The 18,184-nt window shown below is 43.7% G+C and overlaps 2 protein-coding genes across 8 annotated transcripts; one reads left to right on the top strand and one right to left on the bottom strand.

Annotated features, from left to right (window-relative positions):
- Window positions 1-360: 360 nt before the first annotated feature.
- On the bottom strand, window positions 361-4,683 carry LOC120654380 (zinc finger-containing ubiquitin peptidase 1-like). 6 transcript variants are annotated; one of them, XR_005667054.1, is made up of 9 exons: window positions 4,456-4,683; window positions 3,938-4,009; window positions 3,749-3,845; window positions 2,561-3,351; window positions 2,335-2,449; window positions 1,734-1,829; window positions 1,548-1,638; window positions 1,054-1,144; window positions 361-729 (listed from the first exon to the last, which is right to left on the bottom strand). XR_005667054.1 is itself a non-coding variant. In XM_039931900.1 (8 exons), exons 2-7 carry the CDS (start codon window positions 3,991-3,993, stop codon window positions 1,555-1,557), a joined length of 1,239 nt encoding a protein of 412 aa, XP_039787834.1. In that variant the 5' UTR covers window positions 3,994-4,009; window positions 4,464-4,683; the 3' UTR covers window positions 361-729; window positions 1,548-1,554. The 6 variants fall into 6 exon arrangements, 2 of the variants coding, with proteins under 2 accessions (XP_039787834.1, XP_039787835.1); XR_005667052.1 differs by having other exon boundaries at window positions 4,464-4,683; XR_005667053.1 differs by having other exon boundaries at window positions 1,069-1,144; window positions 4,464-4,683.
- Window positions 4,684-7,207: 2,524 nt separating this feature from the next.
- LOC120654379 (UPF0307 protein KPN78578_45570-like) lies at window positions 7,208-11,104 on the top strand. 2 transcript variants are annotated; one of them, XM_039931898.1, is made up of 6 exons: window positions 7,208-7,756; window positions 7,859-7,910; window positions 9,027-9,178; window positions 9,252-9,365; window positions 10,140-10,289; window positions 10,726-11,104. In XM_039931898.1, the coding sequence occupies exons 1-5, from the start codon at window positions 7,418-7,420 to the stop codon at window positions 10,287-10,289; spliced, it is 807 nt and encodes a 268-aa protein (XP_039787832.1). In that variant the 5' UTR covers window positions 7,208-7,417; the 3' UTR covers window positions 10,726-11,104. The 2 variants fall into 2 exon arrangements, with proteins under 2 accessions (XP_039787832.1, XP_039787833.1); XM_039931899.1 differs by lacking the exon at window positions 7,859-7,910 and having other exon boundaries at window positions 9,077-9,178.
- The last annotated feature ends 7,080 nt before the right edge of the window (window positions 11,105-18,184 follow it).

Genomic DNA, 18,184 nt, shown 5'->3' with positions numbered 1-18,184 from the left:
TGTTAATACTGTCATGTCACGCTGCCGAACGGTCACAAGCTATCCCAAGTAATCGAGTCGTTGGAGGCAGCCAAGCCCACATGTGTACTAGTGTCTCTAGGTAGCAGATGTTCAATCATCCGGCACAAAAGTTTTTGCTCAGCACCCAACATCCAACAAACTGAGTGATTAGCATCCAAGCGCCGCACAACAGATAACCGCTACCAAGTCACCTTGTACACATGTTAATCTCCGTTTGATCCAAGCGCACTGTACCAACTACCAAGATGTGCTTGCTTCAGGTCCCACGAACTGATAAGTTTCAGACAAATCCACTTGGATGTGCTTGCTTCAGGAACCTGTTCCTGCGGGATCCAAAAAAAAAAAAAGGAACATGGTCCTGCCACTGAAAGCAGCTTCAACCATTTCCAGATTCCGACTCATGCACAACACAGTCCTCAAGTTGTTGATATTCTAGTCAGCGGAGCTCAGTGCGCAGCATCACATGCAACGCAAAAGCCTAACCATTTCGGATCCAAGTGTAATAATGTTCATTAAGCAGCATATTATATATGTGTAAAGGCTTGATTCTCCACTTCAACACAAGTGACTCTGACGGTCTCTCATAAGTTGCCCACTGAAGACAACATCACCCAACTGTTGTTTGATTTACTCTACAGCACAGATGCAGATGCGACCACCTTCAACTGGCAGATGCAGTCGGCAAACAGTCAGCCTGCTTCAGAGGCCCTGCAAACAGCACCACAATCAGTCAGGCTGCTTCAAAGATCCTGCAACCTAAGTTAACAGATGAGCAGCCCTCACTTAGTTTCAAGTTAACCAAACGTGGTCTGTCAAGGACTACACTCTGAGACATTGATATCCCTAAATTGCATTTTTTTTCTTATTTTTGATATGTTTCTTAAGGAGAGGGCATAGTGTCAAATATTCGTGAAGAAGTTGAACAGATATCATTTAAGAATTCAGAAATGAAGGGTATCAATATCAAAGCCCAATGTTAGCGTATTTCTTTAACAGATATGGGCATAGGAACAAAAAAATATATCATCATACTTCTCGGCAGCATACATTGCACAACCAATTGGAGAGCTCGAAAATGTATAAGATGTCCATTGTCCTTGTTTCCCAAACTGGGAAGAGAGCTCTGTATGCACAATACATATGATCAACATCCCATTTCCAGTTAACACATTAGAAATATGCTTCAAAATATTGAGTTAATACTGCACGAATATAATATCGAGCTTGGTCAAAGTAGCTGATAAACGGGTTCCATAAAATGGTGGTGTGCATACCAATAGTTCTTTAGCCACGGTTTTCCATAAATTCAGTCACTCATTTTATTTATCTTACTGTATCATCTGAATAATGGATATCAAGGGGTCAATAAAATGGTGGTGTGCAAACCAATAGTACTTCAGCCAATAAACTGAATTACTCATTTTGTTAATCTTATTACTGTATCATCTGAGTATATAATGATTCAAATTACATAGTGTATATTTTACTATTAACGTATCAAAGAAAGCCTAGCTTTCCATACTTACCAGTAATTTAAAACCTGACCAGTATACTGTCAATAGTCTTGAGTTGCTCCATTTCTTCTGAATTAGCAATTCCAGAATCCACATAACACACCTGATAACATGACATGAACAATGGGTCATGTATTATATTGGTGCATTACATGCTTGTAATCCCTCTTAATTTCATGTCTTTTGGCCATGATGTACCTGATACTGTGGCTTCCTGAGGGTGTGGACGCCTCTTTTCACCAGGCTCTGCCATCCTTTTTTGCTTCTGAGAGTCCTTTCAAGATCTGCTGTTCTCTAAGGCCATTAAAGAAAAAGCGTCTGAATCACATATTGACAGAACAAACAGTAAATCAAAGTCTAGATTAGCAGTTTCAAAATGGATTAGGTTTATACAAAGTAAAGGAACCAAGGAAAAATAATATAATCCACAATATGTTGACGTAGTACACAGAATAATGTGAACAGGTGCATTTTTAGGTCTACCTCCTACAGTCTCAATCTATATCACAAGAATCCATTCACACGGAATGCAAGAGGTTCTGAAACTTCATCTATAGTGTAAAAATAAATGCACGCTAAGCATCCATTCAGAGTTTATGATGGAGGTCCTCAAAGTGATTATTTGAGCAGGTAGTGTGAAACATGAAAATAGCAAATAGCCTGATACTTGCAGAGGTTTGAAACAAACAAACTAATATCATAGTCTGACCTTCAAATAGGCTGAAACTATATCATAAATTACTGAAAATTGAAGGAAAAATAGCTCACATTAACAAAAGAAATGGTAACTGTAACTTACATGGCCAGGATCTAAAATCAAAAGGGTATATTGGTCATGAGATCCGCGATAACCATTTTTCTTTTGAATCCCAACTATTGTCCTTGAATGGCCTTGATGTTGGAAATACAGTGGGCTGTGAATGACACCTTTTTAGTTAGTCTATAACAATCTTCAAAGTTATTTCCGGAAACTTTCAGATTATGCAAGAGAACATTTCTCAAAATGGAGACACAGAAGCTCTTACGTTTTATTACTGACAGTGACACGAGGTGTGGTAAATCTATCAGAGCGCTCGCTTGCGAAGTAGTTCCAAACCCAGTCAACAAGGACCTGTCGGCCTCTCATAATTTCAGCATCCTCTCGACAAAGTTCAGAAGATGATTTTGGAGGATTATTCTTTATCAAGAACATGTCCATAGGCCCTCGTACTTGATTTGCTGAATGTTTTCCATTCTTGTTTTGGAGGCCGGATGATTCGGTGCTATCAAAATCTACAATCCTTGAACGGAGGCCAAAAGAGCGGAAGAGGGTAGCACATTCTGTAGTCCCTATCCATTTCTTGGCACCATATACTTTGTTATGGAAGTGGTTCGAGCCAATGGTATCAAAATTTTTGTCCCAAGCAATCTCAAGCCACCTCTGGAGAGATGGGATGTCAGGAACAAATCCAGAACCACCAAATAAAACTTCTCTAGCTTCTGGTCTTTGCTTCAACAGATGAGAGCTCATCATCTGAATATTTCTCCATCCACAACCCCATCCCTTATCTTCTGATGAAAGACTCTGATGATGGTCAATATAGCCCGATATCATACTTGTTGAAGAACCACCTTCTGACTCCAAGCTGCTCATCAACAAGTTCATAATTCCACCTTCCACTTCTTGAACTTTACTTGGAATTTGTGCTCTGACCAAGCAAGAAATCTGTTCATCCAGTACCTTGCCATAATGATGCCAGTATTCACTATGACTTGATGAGGCCCCTTGAGCATTAGAGTCACTGGTGAATGATCCTGTGCAATGCTCAGGACCATTCTGCAAAAACATACCAGCTGCATTGGTAACTTTGCAAAAAGAAGGAATGGAAAACATCAAGTCCCAAAGTGTTTCTGCCTTTCTGGGCCGGTGGAGCACGCTAGAATAATAAGAACAGTACTTTCACTAGCTGTTGAAATATAAGCATATTTCCATGAAGGTTTTAATAATAACAAAACCAAGAACCAAATATGTGCATCTTGGACAGACATGTGAAGTTCACCGCACCTCACACAGAAGAACTTCTACTCTTGAAATGAACTGTGATCTGTGCCTACTATACTTATAAGGAAGGAAAAACATGGGTGGAACATAGCTGGGATATATTTACTAGATTCAGCAAGTGCTATGCAGATGCTACTATTAAGATAGATAACAAAGCGATCTTAGTAAGTACCATGATATCTGTATTTGATTCAGCAAGTGCCATCTGATGTGCCAATTCCATGTCCCTTTGAAGTTGATCATCATCCTCAAAGTGGCTATTGGCATGCCTACAAATGATCGGGGAAAACTTTGTGTAAGATACTGGTAGGTAGTGTGTGAAACCATACCGCAGAGAGAAAGAAGCATCAGCTATTATTACTGTTCCAGCTCAACTGTAAGAACTTGTATATTGCAGATGGGGCAGGATGATATCATCTTCACAGAAGTGCTCCTACAGTAGGAAATAAAAGTGTTAAAGAACTGAGTGTTTGAGGGGCAGAATAAATAACGATAAATTATGTGAATCATCAGTAGGAAATTAAGTGAGCCCCAGATATCTTAGCTGCTCAAGAGTAAGCATAATTCTCACGGAGAGTTCAAATCTTCTAGTGCGCATGGATTAAGTGTGGCAAATGAGCTGAAACTCGCAAACTATCCGTTTCACCAACAGGAATGCACTGACTCGTGGGATGATGAGCATTTAGACAAGTAGTAGCACTGATCCAAGTGCAGGAGGGAGCAATCCTAACTACCAATCGACCTAGCTAACTTTGGACAGTTGCATGTTTGGTCGGAAAGGAAAATGCAGCAGGTCCCTTGAATTCTAAAAAAAATGATCACGGCAGGATAAGATTTGATTGACGTTACTAAGGAAGAGAGATAAAGAGAGAAGCGTATGTATATACCAATTCTGGTCCCTAGCAACTGGTGAGGGGGACTGGGCTAGCGGGGGCGGATAACTTCTCCAACGCCGGCGAAGTCAGGAGGCCGAGCAAGACAGCGACACGACAGTGACGCATGCCCGGGAAGAAACTCCGCCCGAGGCGGCGGGTGGGGGCGGCTCGTCGAGAGATTGGATGGATTTGGTTTAGGGAAGAAGAGGGGGAACGCTTTGCTGGCGCTGCGAGACGTCGTCACGAGAAAGGGAAGGGACGAACAGATTGGGCCTTGTATGGGCTGTTCGTTCCATGGGCTTCAAGAAAATGTAACCGAACGGCCCATGTAACTCTGGGTCTTCCAGTTTCTGAATTTTCTCAAGGAAATCCTCCACGGCCCTTGGATCCTCGAGCTAGCTCATCTCTATCTACGATTCTTGCACCAAAAACGGGCTAATGGATAGGGCCACGTCGCCAGGTAGTCTTATAGCCATTAGATCGGACGATCAAACGATCTGGTCCGTCCGATGTGGATTGGTTCAGGTCTGCAACCCGGTATGTCATCTACCCGAGCTGTCACGAAGCTTCTCGGGCCGACGCTCATCCCCATCGCCTCGTCGCCTGCTCTGCCGCCTCCGATCTCTGTTCCCCACCCTCTGCTTGCCGCGCCACTGGAACGGGCTAGAATCGCCGTCACCGGTGAGCTTCCACGCCGCACCGGCACGATGGCGAGCTCATGCTGGAGGCTAGCCCTCGGCGCGGCAAGCTCCCAAGCCACCACGTGAGGCGCTGTCGTGACAGGTATCTGGCGGCGCGGCCTCGGTGCAGCGGCTCCCGACCAAGGCGTAGGAGCGACCGGCTGCAGGTCCCCGTGCGAGCGGCGCTCGCAAGCCACCAGCTCAAGTCGCGGTACGGCACTGGCGCGGGTCCCTGCCACCAGCAAGCTGGCGAGGCAGCAGAGTCCAGGTGCGGCGGGGTCGAGGCGCAGCAGCGGCTCCCTGGAAGAGGGCGCTCGGCTGCCGCCAGCAGTCTAGCTATAGCCATAGCCATAAGGGAAGCACGAGATGAGGGCCGGTGGCGACGTCGAACCAGATTTCGGCTTTGAGCTTGAGATGGACGACGCATCGATGCAATGGTGGCAAGAGGAGAGATAGCCGCAAAGTGCTGACAGCAAGGCAGCATGCCGCGGGCCCAACATATCGGCGATGTGGCAGCACAAGGCCTCTCCCTCGCCCTCCCGCGAGGGGAAACAGGCCGTCCGACCCCGGTGACGTCGCGTGAGGAGGTTCGTGGACTTTCTCGCTAGGCTCATGGACGTTGTCACGCGAGGAGGCCTGCCACCGAGAGCCCCATCAACACTGCACCGATGTCCGCTGCATGGAGCCCATCGATCACGCGCTCATGCAAGCGCTGCCCGACCGTCAGTTGCTCCAGCCAAGCGCCTAGCTACCAAGGCCGTCCGACCCCGGTGACGTCGCGTGAGGAGGTTTGTTTCCTTTTTCCGCCATCTGTGTTCTAGCAATCGCAACTAGGCACCTAGCTTCTTTCTGTACGATTAGTTGGACGAAAATGAATCATGAAACTGAACTCCAACTAATTCGGTGACGCATAGGTATAAGATTGGTTACAAATCAGGAGCACTGAACTTTTTGATAGGCTTGCTTAGCTTTGTCAAACTCACTGATTATAGTACGTGCTCTGATTTTAAATGTTTATCTGATTTGATATTTCCTAAATGTGCAGTAGACTGTAGGAGTTAATTTGTAAGGCCATTTCTGCTCCTCTGAATTAATGAATTGTTTTATCTTACTGTGCTTATGATATCTTCATTGATCTATAAAAAAACATTGAGTTCATAGAGCCATTGGAAGATGAAAAGTTGTAAACCCACTTATAGGTCCACAAAGGGAAATTTCCAATAAAGAATCATGTTTATTTACATAGAGATTTACAAGCTCAAAGATGTCCAATGGTTGAGTTAAGAGAAATATATTTTGTACAAGAAATAAGTACTATTATACTATGTTTTTTAATCTTTTTTAGTGACTGACTTGTAGAGAATTTGGGATATAATTTATATTCATTTTATATAGATAGTACGTTTCTGTTCCTACATACATTACATTTCTTTCGGTTCCTACAAGGCTACAAATTTAGGTGTGTGCTTCCCTACATCTCTAAAAATAAAATAACTCAGTTCTCGGCTCCCAGCAATCTCTCCTAATTTGCAAGGTTAATATAACAAACTGCACCATTGCTTGTGCTGGTTTATGTGCTACCTGTGTGACCAATTGGTGAAGAGTCACGATTCACACGTATATACCGGCTATTAGCGATTGAGGATTCCTTCTGATTGGTCCATGCCCCTATTGGGTCCAACTCGATTGTTTTCTGCATGTCTATAGTCATTTATTAGATTAGCCTTATTGTCATTGGAACCTTCATGCTTCAGTTATCAATCTTTCCAAGATCAGTTTGAGAAATTTTCTGATTGATTCCTAGTTGGTTTTATGAGACTCGATGCCCTCAGAGAGTGGCAGGGATCTGAGCCTTCTTCGGTGAAGTAACAATAGAAAGAACTTGCATTTTTGAGATGATAATAACATCATGACAATATAATGCAACAGCGGGCTGCAGAACATAACATCTATGTGAAAATAATAAAACAACTGATTTGACTTCACTGAAATCTGCATCAACTACCATACTATAATGCGGGATATGGGCCCCATGCGGCTTTTGCCGCGTGCCTTTCTAGTGATCCCGACCGTCCGATCCTGCTGCGTTATCCCCCGTGGCTGCTGCTTCGTCTCGCAACTTCCCCGTCCATCGGCGCCGCCCGCCGCGCCCGCCCTCCGAACCCGCCGGAGCTGCGACGGCGGGGAGCTGTGCAAGTCCAACCAACACCGCCTCCAGTCTACATACGTTGGATGCAGCACTACAGCGCCAGCACCTGAACTGAATCCTGTAACCGTCGCGTCGCCATGGCGCACCCCGCCGCCGCCATGCCGCTGCGCCGCCCGCTCCTCCTCTCCCTCAAGCCGGCTCGCCTCCTGTCCTCCCTCGCGGCCCCCTCGCCCGGCCTCCGCCACCCGCGCGCCCTCCGCCCCACAGGCCCTCTGCCGGCCGACGCCGCCGAGGACACCGACGATCCGGACGCCGCGGACGGCTTGAAGAAGAGCCGCAACGCACTCAAGCGGGAGGCCCGCCGCGCCGTGCAGTGGGGCATGGACCTCGCCAAGTTCCCGCCTCCGCAGATCAAGCGCATCCTAAGGGCCGCCTCACTGGAAACCGAGGTCTTCGACGCTCTCATGCTCGTCAAGGTACCTACCGTACATCCGTTACTCTCGTTTCGGTGATGATGAGGTTGTGTTGGATCACGGAATTGAGACATTGGTGTGCTGTAATCCATTCTTGGTTTCCAGAGATTTGGGCCCGATGTGCGGGAAGGAAAAAGGAGGCAGTTCAATTACATCGGTCTGTACATTTCTATGGTCCTATCTTTACAACCATCCATTTCCGTGTGGCCGCATTGTTGTGTTATTCAGTCAGATGTATGACTGATTTGAGGTATTATGTCAGCTTGGGATTTTGTAACTTGTGATAGTGTGGCTGTTCATTTAATTGGTGTCGAGTTTGGAACCTGTGGATGGGCAGACGCCGCAGGCCAACTCCAGGATATTTCAGTTCGTTTCTCGGTGACATAAGATGCAGCTCAGTAGCTCACCACTTCTGAACATTCACTTCTTTAACATCCTGACTAGGTATTGCTGACTGCCTGACTCCTGATGTATAAATTGGGAATGTCAGTGCAAATAAAGTTTTAGATAAATATAATCCCTGATAGGCATATGGCCTACTTCCCACTGGTTCTGTTTGTATGTCAATGCTGAAACCAGAATCAAACAATTGTTTCTCACCCACTTTGAACCCATCATTATATTTTTTTTAGTAAATGAGCCAATTTGTTCATCATCTTGACTAAAAGTAGCTGACTCTGACTTTTCTTTCCTTAGCTTGATTTTTGCTACCTTATGCACCACTTTGTGTGCATAGGCTATCAGGGATGCTAAATGAACATGCTAAGGATAAGTATATGGTGAATTTTTTTGAAATGCCTGTTAGATGTGGAAGTTTTCAGAAGTTCTCAAAGAATTAACATAACCTATTCAAAGCTTTAAGAACTCAGTTTTCATTCAAAGATATGAAAATTTCAATTGCTTAGTGAATACTTGATTTTATATTTATCACTAAGAATCTTCCATTGTGTATGTCTTGCAAATGTTATTGAGTTTGATCTTGAAACTTTACATGGATGTATAACATGTCCTCGGCCCTTTCAATAAAAAATAATAATGTTAGTCTTTTTTGCTGATAATTATAGAACCTCCTCACTTGATTTTCACAGAATTTGCAGTATTCATAATCTAGACTTGTTATGTAAAATTTACCTAATATGTGTCAATCAGTGGACACGAGTAATAAGAAGTAAGCCTTTTTAGAAAGAGAACCAGTACATAATTGTTAAGGTTATGTTTTGCCAGATATTACCTACCCATTTAATGTTAGTATATGTGATCAATTTTCGACCAGGTAGACTTCTACGCAATGCACAACCAAAATTGATGGATACTCTAATACAGGCTTCCAAGGATGGAGATGATAGTAAGTTACATGCCTTGCTGAGTGAAGAGAAATTGTTGGTGGAAGAGGAGAAAGTGGAGGAACTACCTGATGAAGAAGAGGTAGCTTATTTGGTCAACATAACAAGATTTTTAATCCAGCAAACATGAACTTAACTATTTAACATTTGAATAGGACGATGGAGAGTATATGAAAATTGCAGATAGATGGTTTGATGGTCTCCTTTGCAAAGACATCTCAATTACTAATGAAGTTTATGCTGTCCATAATGTTGAGTTTGATCGTCAGGTATTCTCTTTGCGTGCATTTAATATTTCATTCAACAACGTGACTAGGACGTTCATTTATGTATTGTACAATAGTGAATAGATTAATAATGGACAATTGGGTACAATTATAGTTTGTCATATCTTTATAATTATGGGTGCCTTCAATTTTTACTTCTCTCTCTCCTGTTATGCCACAACCTGCCCTAGGTCATACTCCACCTCCCTGCTAAGCTTCTCCACTGCTGTCAAACCCCCCTCGCCCCCATGAATATTGTTATGCCAAACTATATTACAGATGTGTTGAAGAAAAACTATATTACGGGTGACTGCTATTTTCCCATGATGTTTAAGAACACAATTCTGACTCCTTAGACCGAAGAAACAATAAAACTTTTGCTGATCCAGGTCAGATTATGCAACATGATTACAGTGCTCACACATGTGAATCATGTTTAGTAGCATAGCAATCTTATACCATCATTATGAGTGGATGCAGTAATAGCAGAGTTTGCTTTGCAACATACATTTGTGCTATGGTAAGTGAGACCATACAATAGCCTTCATAATCCTTCTTACTTATGTAAAAGCTGAACACTTCCAGTGTTGAATCCCAATGCATCCAACACCTAACACTGGTGTTAACATCAAAATCTAAAACTTTTACATGAATACCAATTGAGCATGTGGGATGCTCCTGCACCTCCTAAACCTCCTAATTAACTCAACTAAGTCAACTGCATTATTACGGCTTAGTATTTGGTGCTCCTAAGTTGGTCTAACATTTCGTCAACAGGAACTGCGGAAGCTCGTGAGGAGAGTCCAGATGGTTGAAGAAAGCACAAGTAAAGATGGTGAAGAAGGATCTAACGGGAAGCTTTCCAGAGCAAAGGAACCACTTTTGAGGTTCCTTCGCTCCCTTGCAAAGGAAGCATGTGCGGAATAGGTGAGCCACATGTTATAGCTTCTTGTATGCTTATGTATGACTATATAATTGCAAGAATACAACTTTGGGCTAAATACTACCCAAATCTCTGCCATTAGCAAAACAACCTAGCAAATTTCTTAACCTTTGCACTTGGTATGCTGTCCCTGCGGCCACCAAACTAGCTAACTGTTGAGGAATGCTATACGCAGTGCAATTTTAGTTATTAGACTGAGCCTGGCCCAGAGGTTTAATGGAAACAATGGTCATGACTGGCTCGACTGGGCCAATCCAGGAGCCATGTTGCACCTTATGCTTATAAACGCTGCTATCATATTCAATTGTGCCTAAAGGGTGTTTTTGGAATTACATTAAATGGTTCAAAGCCTACAGTGCTAGAAAAACTTGGTTACCTTGTCAATGTGTCAAAAGTAATACATTTCTTCTTATTATTCAGGTGAAAAACTTACTAACATTTGTGAAGGATGGACAGTGGTGCAGTTTGCATCTCATTGACCCACTCACGTGCATAATGTGTGTGGGTAAGTGCGAATGCTCATCATTTCACACAGTTTTTGTATACGAAAAGGTGATGTGTTTTTTTTTGGTTGTTGTTGGCTCCGATTACGGTGGTAGTGGTAGTGGTAGGAGGTTGAGGTTGTGGTCAAACACTACCAGCAAATAAATAGTATGGATGAAGCTCTCGGTAGCTTCATCTGTATTGGTAATTTTGTATTGGCTGCATCATGGACATTTTTTTATTTTGGAAATTCTTAATCGGCTAATATTGTTCATAATAATAGTCATTAGAATGATGGCCAAACGTTTCTGTGTTATATGAGGATTGTCTCGTGAGAAATGACTAAGGACATGTTAGCCGGCAGGCATGCTTGACACGTGCATTGCATCGGGCGATGCGTAGAGATGGACGACGTGGAATTGAATTGAAAGAGCTTTTTTTTTTTTTGAAAACTTTGAAGGAGCTATTAATTGGCGGCGCCGCGTCATTCATTCCGTTCACATCGTGTCGTGGTGTCAGTATCACGACACCATCGAGATGAATGAGATAACGCCATAATGGACATTGGTGTTGTTGCATTACCTGATGCATACGGTACTACTCTCTGGATTTTAAATTATTTATCATTTAACTTTTCTAGATATAGATGCATAAATTTTAGTATACATATCTAAAATGCACTTAAAAAGATTCAAAACGACTATTTATTTACCATCCGTTAATCATAGATTAATATACATTATTAGATTCGTCTTGTAATTTACAACCCATCGTGCAAAAAAAATTATAACAAATTTTATTTAATATTCTCGAATGGTAAGATTTTGTTTCAAAAATAATTTTTGGTGGGGGAACTAAACACAGAAGTTTGTTACTTGCAAATGTAGACAATGAAACTTTTGCTACATCCATATATGCTGCCTTTGTTGGACATTTTAGCTGACAACAAGCAGCAAGGGTGCGATTGAGGACGTGCTTGGATTGCTACTAACATTTTGGCATGCCAAAGTTTTGGCTAGCTAAATGTTGGGTAAAAAATTTGCCCACATTTTGGTAGGATAAATGTGAGAGGTGGACAAATTTTAGTACCCAACTAAATAGTAGCCAAAATTTTAACTTGGTATGCCAAAATTTTGGTAGCAATCCAAGCAAGCCCTGAATGATTATGTGGGTGGGCAAGCGGGAACCAAAAACTAGCTAGCAGCTACTATGTAGGAAGAGTAAGGATGGATTCGGATGTCTGGAAATCCGAATTGTTCGTATTCGTATCCATTAAAAACGTAAATATGGATATCCGAATTCGTATTCGAATGGAATGTGGATGGCAAATGGAAAGCATCCGAATTCGATTATTAAATCCGGATCCGGATATCCGAATTTCTGTCGAATCCGGATGTATCCGCTATCTGCGAACAATTTCAGCCGCGCGCTCGCGCACCCGCCGCTCGCGGACTTCGCGCCTTTTCCTCCCGCTCGCGCCATCGCTTCGCGCCATGATTCCTTTGCCTGCGCGCGCAAAAATCCTTTACCCGCGAACCTTATAACCTTATCCATCCATGTACAGCTCCTATTTTCTCCTCATCAAAAGGCAAAAATTCCCCACCGTGCACCCTAACCCTACCTGCTCGGGCCCGGCGGCGGCGGCGTGACGGCCCGGCGGCAGCGCCGCGACGCCCCCGACGGCTGCTCGTCCTCTGGTCCTCCCACTGTTGCTGCTGCTCCTCGTCCTCCCACGGCAGCTGCTCATCTCCCACGGTGGTCTAGTCTGCTACTCCATTGCCTCGCCAGTGAAGGTCTGCGCTCTTACTTCCCCTCCAAATTTGTGCACCTACGGCAGCCCCTCCTCTGATTTCAAGGTGACATTTTTTATGTTTCTATGTTTGGATCTTGAACTTGGTGCCTTGTATGATGAACGACAGAGCATATATGGCCATTCATGTGAAAATGTGTTGATGTAAAATTATTTTTCTATATTTTTACCTCTTCTGATATGATGCTTGTTATGCTTCTGTGTTCTTGAGCAGCTGTGTCATGCTTCATGCTTTTATGTTGTTGAACTGCTGTTTGCCTAGTTGATCTTTGTGGTTTGCCAAAATATAGATAGAGTAGCTTGTTAAATTGTTGCAAAATTGACTAATGTATGCTTTAAATTTGAAAAAAAGATAGCTATAATATCAGATCCAATCTAACAAGCCTCTCTAATACTTAACCTCGTGTTTTAGAGAATTGGAATCAAAGGGACAGGTGAAGCATATCAGTAACCATGGTTTCAAGAAACACAAGGTCGTCAAGAAATAACCAGATGTCGTGGTGTGCAAACCACAGCCGGGTGGCGGAAGGCACCCGCCTAAGCCCAGAGGGTGTGTACTCGGGGGCTAGCTAGTTCTAGTTCGATCTCCCAGGAAGAACACGATGGCAAACCACAGCCGGGTGGCTTAAGGCACCCGCCTAAGCCCAGAGGGTGTGTACTCGGGGGTTAGCTAGTTCTAGATGGATTTCACTCAAGAACACGACGAACACAGCAAGATTTAGAGTGGTTCGGGCCGCCGGAGTGTAATACCCTACGTCCACTGTGTGTTGTATTGCCTTCACTCTCTAGCTGAGTCTTTGGAGAGTCTGAGGATCTGTGTTCTAGCGGGCGTGCTCTCCCTTTTATATGTCCAAGGGGAGCACGTACACTGAGCGGGGCCCCGACATGTGGACCCGGTGATCTATTATAAACTACACTTTGGCCTTCAATGCCTCAGATCCGGAGATCTTGTCGTCGGCTTCCGTGCGTAGCTTCTGACCAGGGATGGTCTTGAGCTGTCCTGTCAGAGTAGAGTCTAGCCTCTGCAGCCGCGCGTTGAGGTCATGATGAAGCGCCGAACTACTGACTCAGTTCACTGTAGCAGTGTGCACTGTTGCTCCAGTCAGTAGCTGGTCATCATGACTCGTCGCCCATGCACGCGGCGCTGAGTCTTTAATGCTTGCCTTGGTAACTGACGAGCTGCCTCGATAACTGTCGATCCACAGTGTGGACTGACAAAAGCTGCCCCATGCCCAGAGGCAGTAGAGCCCGCCTCAACCACTCGCAGTTAATGCGGGTGGGTGAGGGAGCTTCCAGCGGAAGGCTTGCGCCCACGCCCGCGTCTGCGTGACACGTGGCGGCTCCGGACCCCTCCCGAGCAGCTAGCTGAGCCGAGAGCTCACGGGGGTCCGGATAGGCACGTGGAGGTCCAGGACCCATCTGCGGGAGTCCGGATGGCACGTGGAGGTCCAGGACCCATCTGCGGGAGTCCGGATGGCACGTGGAGGTCCAGGACCCATCTGCGGGAGTCCGGATGGCACGTGGAGGTCCAGGACCCATCTGCGGGAGTCCGGATGGCACGTGGAGGTCCCGGACCCACCTGCGGGGGTCCGGGTCCGCGACCACAGGTACTGAGCATTTCCACCTCTACCACCTCTAGGACACGTGGTGACACCGAACCCGTCCCCGAGCAGGAAGCGGGTCCGGAACCGTTGGTCCGGTGAGATGGAGTCAGACCCCAGGGGTTTGGCTGCTCAGCTCCTTAGGGCGTAGTTACGAATAACTACGCGAGTCTTGGCACAGTAGGAGTGGGTACCCCAGTTGCAGGGTACCGACACCAGGTATTTCATTTTTGAGGCAACCTTTCCCAAAAAAATTAATCTATCAACTGAAATATGTAAATGGATTGAATCTATCAACTTTTACAAGAATTTTCAATATCAAATTTCTTCGTTGCAGAGGTCAGCGACATCTGTAAACGGAGGAGAACTGAATGGCATTGCTAATAAGAATGCAAGCGAGAGAGACATAGAGGTTAATATAGAAGCAAGTGGTGCAGCTAATGTTGTGACTGAATCTGAGGCTGCAGCAGGAGGAACTCCACCCACCAGAGTCAAGCGTGCAAAGAAGAAAACTTCACCTATTTGGAAGCATTTCACTGAAGTTTTTGTCAGGATCTTATTATCCAACAGCAAACTTGTTCTTTTCTGAATTTTGTGTGATTAACCTCAAGATCACTGAGTGGCTCAAAAGCAGCAACAATTTCATTGTTTCCATGGCAAAGTCCATGAAGGAGAAATTTGACAAGTATTGGGAGATGAGCAATACTGCTCTAGCTATTGCATGCTTCTTAGATCTAAGGTACAAGATGAAGGTGGTTGACTTTTATTATACTGAGATGTCAGATGAATATGGATATGATGATATGTATGAATTCAAAAGAATTTTGAAAAATCTTTATGAATCTTATGCCTCTATGTCCAGTTCTTCTACAACTAGCAATGTGCAACAAACTCAAGTTAGAACTGCTAGAAATGCTAGAACATCTCAGTGCTATGCAGACTTGAATGAGGAGCCAAAGAGAAAAAGATTAAGTTCATTTCTATACTTCTCAGTACTGTTTGCTTGTATGTCCAGTTGGTAGATTAGTTGTTGCTGATTTTTCCCATGTAATTGTTGTCTATTCTTTCAGATCCAAGTGATGTATCTTCAATCATTGATGATTTATCTGGTTTTAGTATTCATGGTGATGTCGACCAAGATGGAGGTACATAAACTATTTAACTTGACTACATGATGTTAGTTTGAGATGCTTAGATTTATTTGTTTATACATATCATCATTCATGTTGTAGATACTTCTAATGCTGCTGACCACAATATCGACGGTGACAACATTGTGGAACTGGAAGATGTTTAGGATTGCTCTCTCTTTAGGTATTCACTATTCCCTTTAGATTTTTTATTAGATAATTGTGTCAAATTTGTACATGTGTTATTAACAAATTAACAATTTTTTGTAGGCGATCAGAGGTGCTTGACCTTTTTGTGCTAGTTGTGCTACTGTGCCAGCTCCTACTGATGACTGCTACCAGAAAACACTTTAGTTTTAGTTCACTTGAGTTGAATGTCATGTACTTTGTTATCTAATTTAACATTAATGGTCGTACCATTGTTGTTAAGGATGGATTTCACTTTGATTTGGTATGGTACTGTATGAAGAATCCATATTTTAGTTTACTTTGATCTATGTAGTACTTTGATTTTAATTCGAGTTGGCTATCTATGAAGTTGACACTAATATCTTATTCATCTAGATTAAATTTTAGGAAAATAATTTCGAGTTGATTTTGAGTAAACATCCGAATGCGAATTCGAATTCGAACCATCCGTTTTGTATTCGTATTCGAGAATATTCGAATTCGTATTCGTATTCGAATTAAAATATGATAAAAGATGATATCCGGATTCGAATTCATTCATATCCGATCCGAATCCATGCATACATACTGGCCGGATGCAGCAGATCGATCATTGATTCAAGCATATCATCATCATCATACCGATCGCATGCATGTCCGGGCCGTACACATGCCCCTATCGCCTGCTGGATGCATGCATTCCTGTGTGACGGCCATGTTTGGTTGGGGGTGGAAAAATTTTGATGAGAGAGAAACGATGCTTTGACTACTAATTAGGGGTATTAAATAAAGTCTAATTACAAAATTACCTCCACAACTGTGGTACTGTAGCAGTTGCTCTAGTTAATGAGGTATTTGACCGCATGGTTAGAGGATGATTGAGCTCGGTTACTGTAGCATCACTGTAGCCAATCATGATGAAACTTGGCTCATTAGATTCGTCTCGAAAAGTTACACCCATTCCTAAAAAGGTTTTGCAAATAAACTTCGTTTAGTACTTCATGCCTGGATTCGTCTTTTAGTGCAAAAGTTTTGGTGGAATCATCCAAACATGGCCTGCAAAAGCAGTGTGGTAGCTGCATGCTAGGACAAGAGCTTAGGCCTTGGACCAAGCAACAAATAAATCCATCAAGCGACCATGGCCCTGTTTAGTTCCTTTTACAGGTAAACGCAAAAAATTTTTGCGTGGGAATCTTGACAATTTGAAGTACTAAATGAAGTTTATTTACAAAACTTTTTGCACAAATGGGTTGTAAATCGCGAGACGAATCTAATGATGCTAATTAATCCATAATTAACCAATAATTAGCGAATGGTTACTGTAGCATCACTGTTACAATCATGGATTAAGTAGGCTCATTAGATTCGTCTCGCGATTTACAGCCCAACCATGCAAAAAGTTTTGTAAATAGACTTCATTTAGTACTTCAAATTAGCAAGATTCATTTTCACTTTTTGCATTTACGGTTTTTTTGCGTTTACGGGGTGGGAAAATGAAAGCGACTCGTCGCCCACTGGATCCCATTATGTTCCAAGAAACCGTCTACCAAATTAAATGTCCCTTGATATAATAGTAAATTAGTAGTAATCGATGTAATAGTAATGTTTTCATTATAAATTTAGCTGTATATATGAAGTATATTTTGGCATGCATGGACTACTCACTCTTTATTTGCATGTTGGTGATTCTAGGAACGATTTTACCCTGTTTACATTTACTACTACTACTACTACTAAGTAGGTAGGTAACATAATTCAACGGTGGTTTAAAATCTTAATTAGGAATTCCATTATGTTGCACACATCCTAGTTCGGGACGAGTCTTTCCTGACTTTGGCTCCGCTCAGTGACACGCGGATCCAGCTCTACCGTCAGTGATCTAAATGAGGAGGGACCAAAATTCGAGGAACTGTTCCCACTAACTCGTAGGCGGCCTGAAATTGGCAATTTTCTGGAGGGGACGAGCGGTCAATGGGCTGGGAGAGAGATGGAGGTCAGTGTGCAGTTGTGCACTGTGCAGGGAGCGAGCAACTAGCGGCGGCAGATCTACCGACGAGAGCTCTGCCGGGGCTTGCCACCTGTCGAGGACTCGAGGTGTGGAGCCTTGACAAGGACAGAACAACGGAGGCGATGGAGGTAGGAGATGAACGTGTTCCCTTGTAAGCACGTAGCACTCGAACTCATGAAGAACACCATCTACACTGGACGTAGTTCGATTGCTCGAACCAGTATAAAGCTTTTCTCTTTAAGTGTTAGCTATCGAGGAGCTATGGAGAAGTGCGGCGCTGGACGAAACACCCACACGACATACAGATTCATGTATAGTAGCAGCGACTAGAGAGAGATGGTCATGTCCTTTTCTGATGTTGCGACCGATCGACAAAAGGTGGTAGCTAGCTCTAGCAGCTTAGGGGGGAATGAGATAAGATCAAGAGGGTGAAAAGGGTTGGGTTTGGCTGCCGGCACGGCCTCTTGATGAGTTTAGAGATGGGATGTGCAGCCAGCCATCTTTTCATTGCGTTGCGGCCCCCTCTGATAATGTTCGCCCTTTTCAGATGGCCTCTAGCTACCCGGCCCACTCTTCTCCCCTGTTGCAGATTATTCCTTTTCATTCATGGTATATATAGCTACTGATCCAGTTGCATGCATGGTCAATGTGAAATACAAACACTGCACATGTAGTATCT

Source organism: Panicum virgatum, chromosome 1N, assembly GCF_016808335.1.
Source record: "Panicum virgatum strain AP13 chromosome 1N, P.virgatum_v5, whole genome shotgun sequence".
NCBI classification, from domain to species: Eukaryota; Viridiplantae; Streptophyta; class Magnoliopsida; order Poales; family Poaceae; genus Panicum; species Panicum virgatum.
The sequence above is the reverse complement of the archived record's forward strand: the minus strand, read 5'-3'. Positions and strand labels throughout refer to the sequence as shown.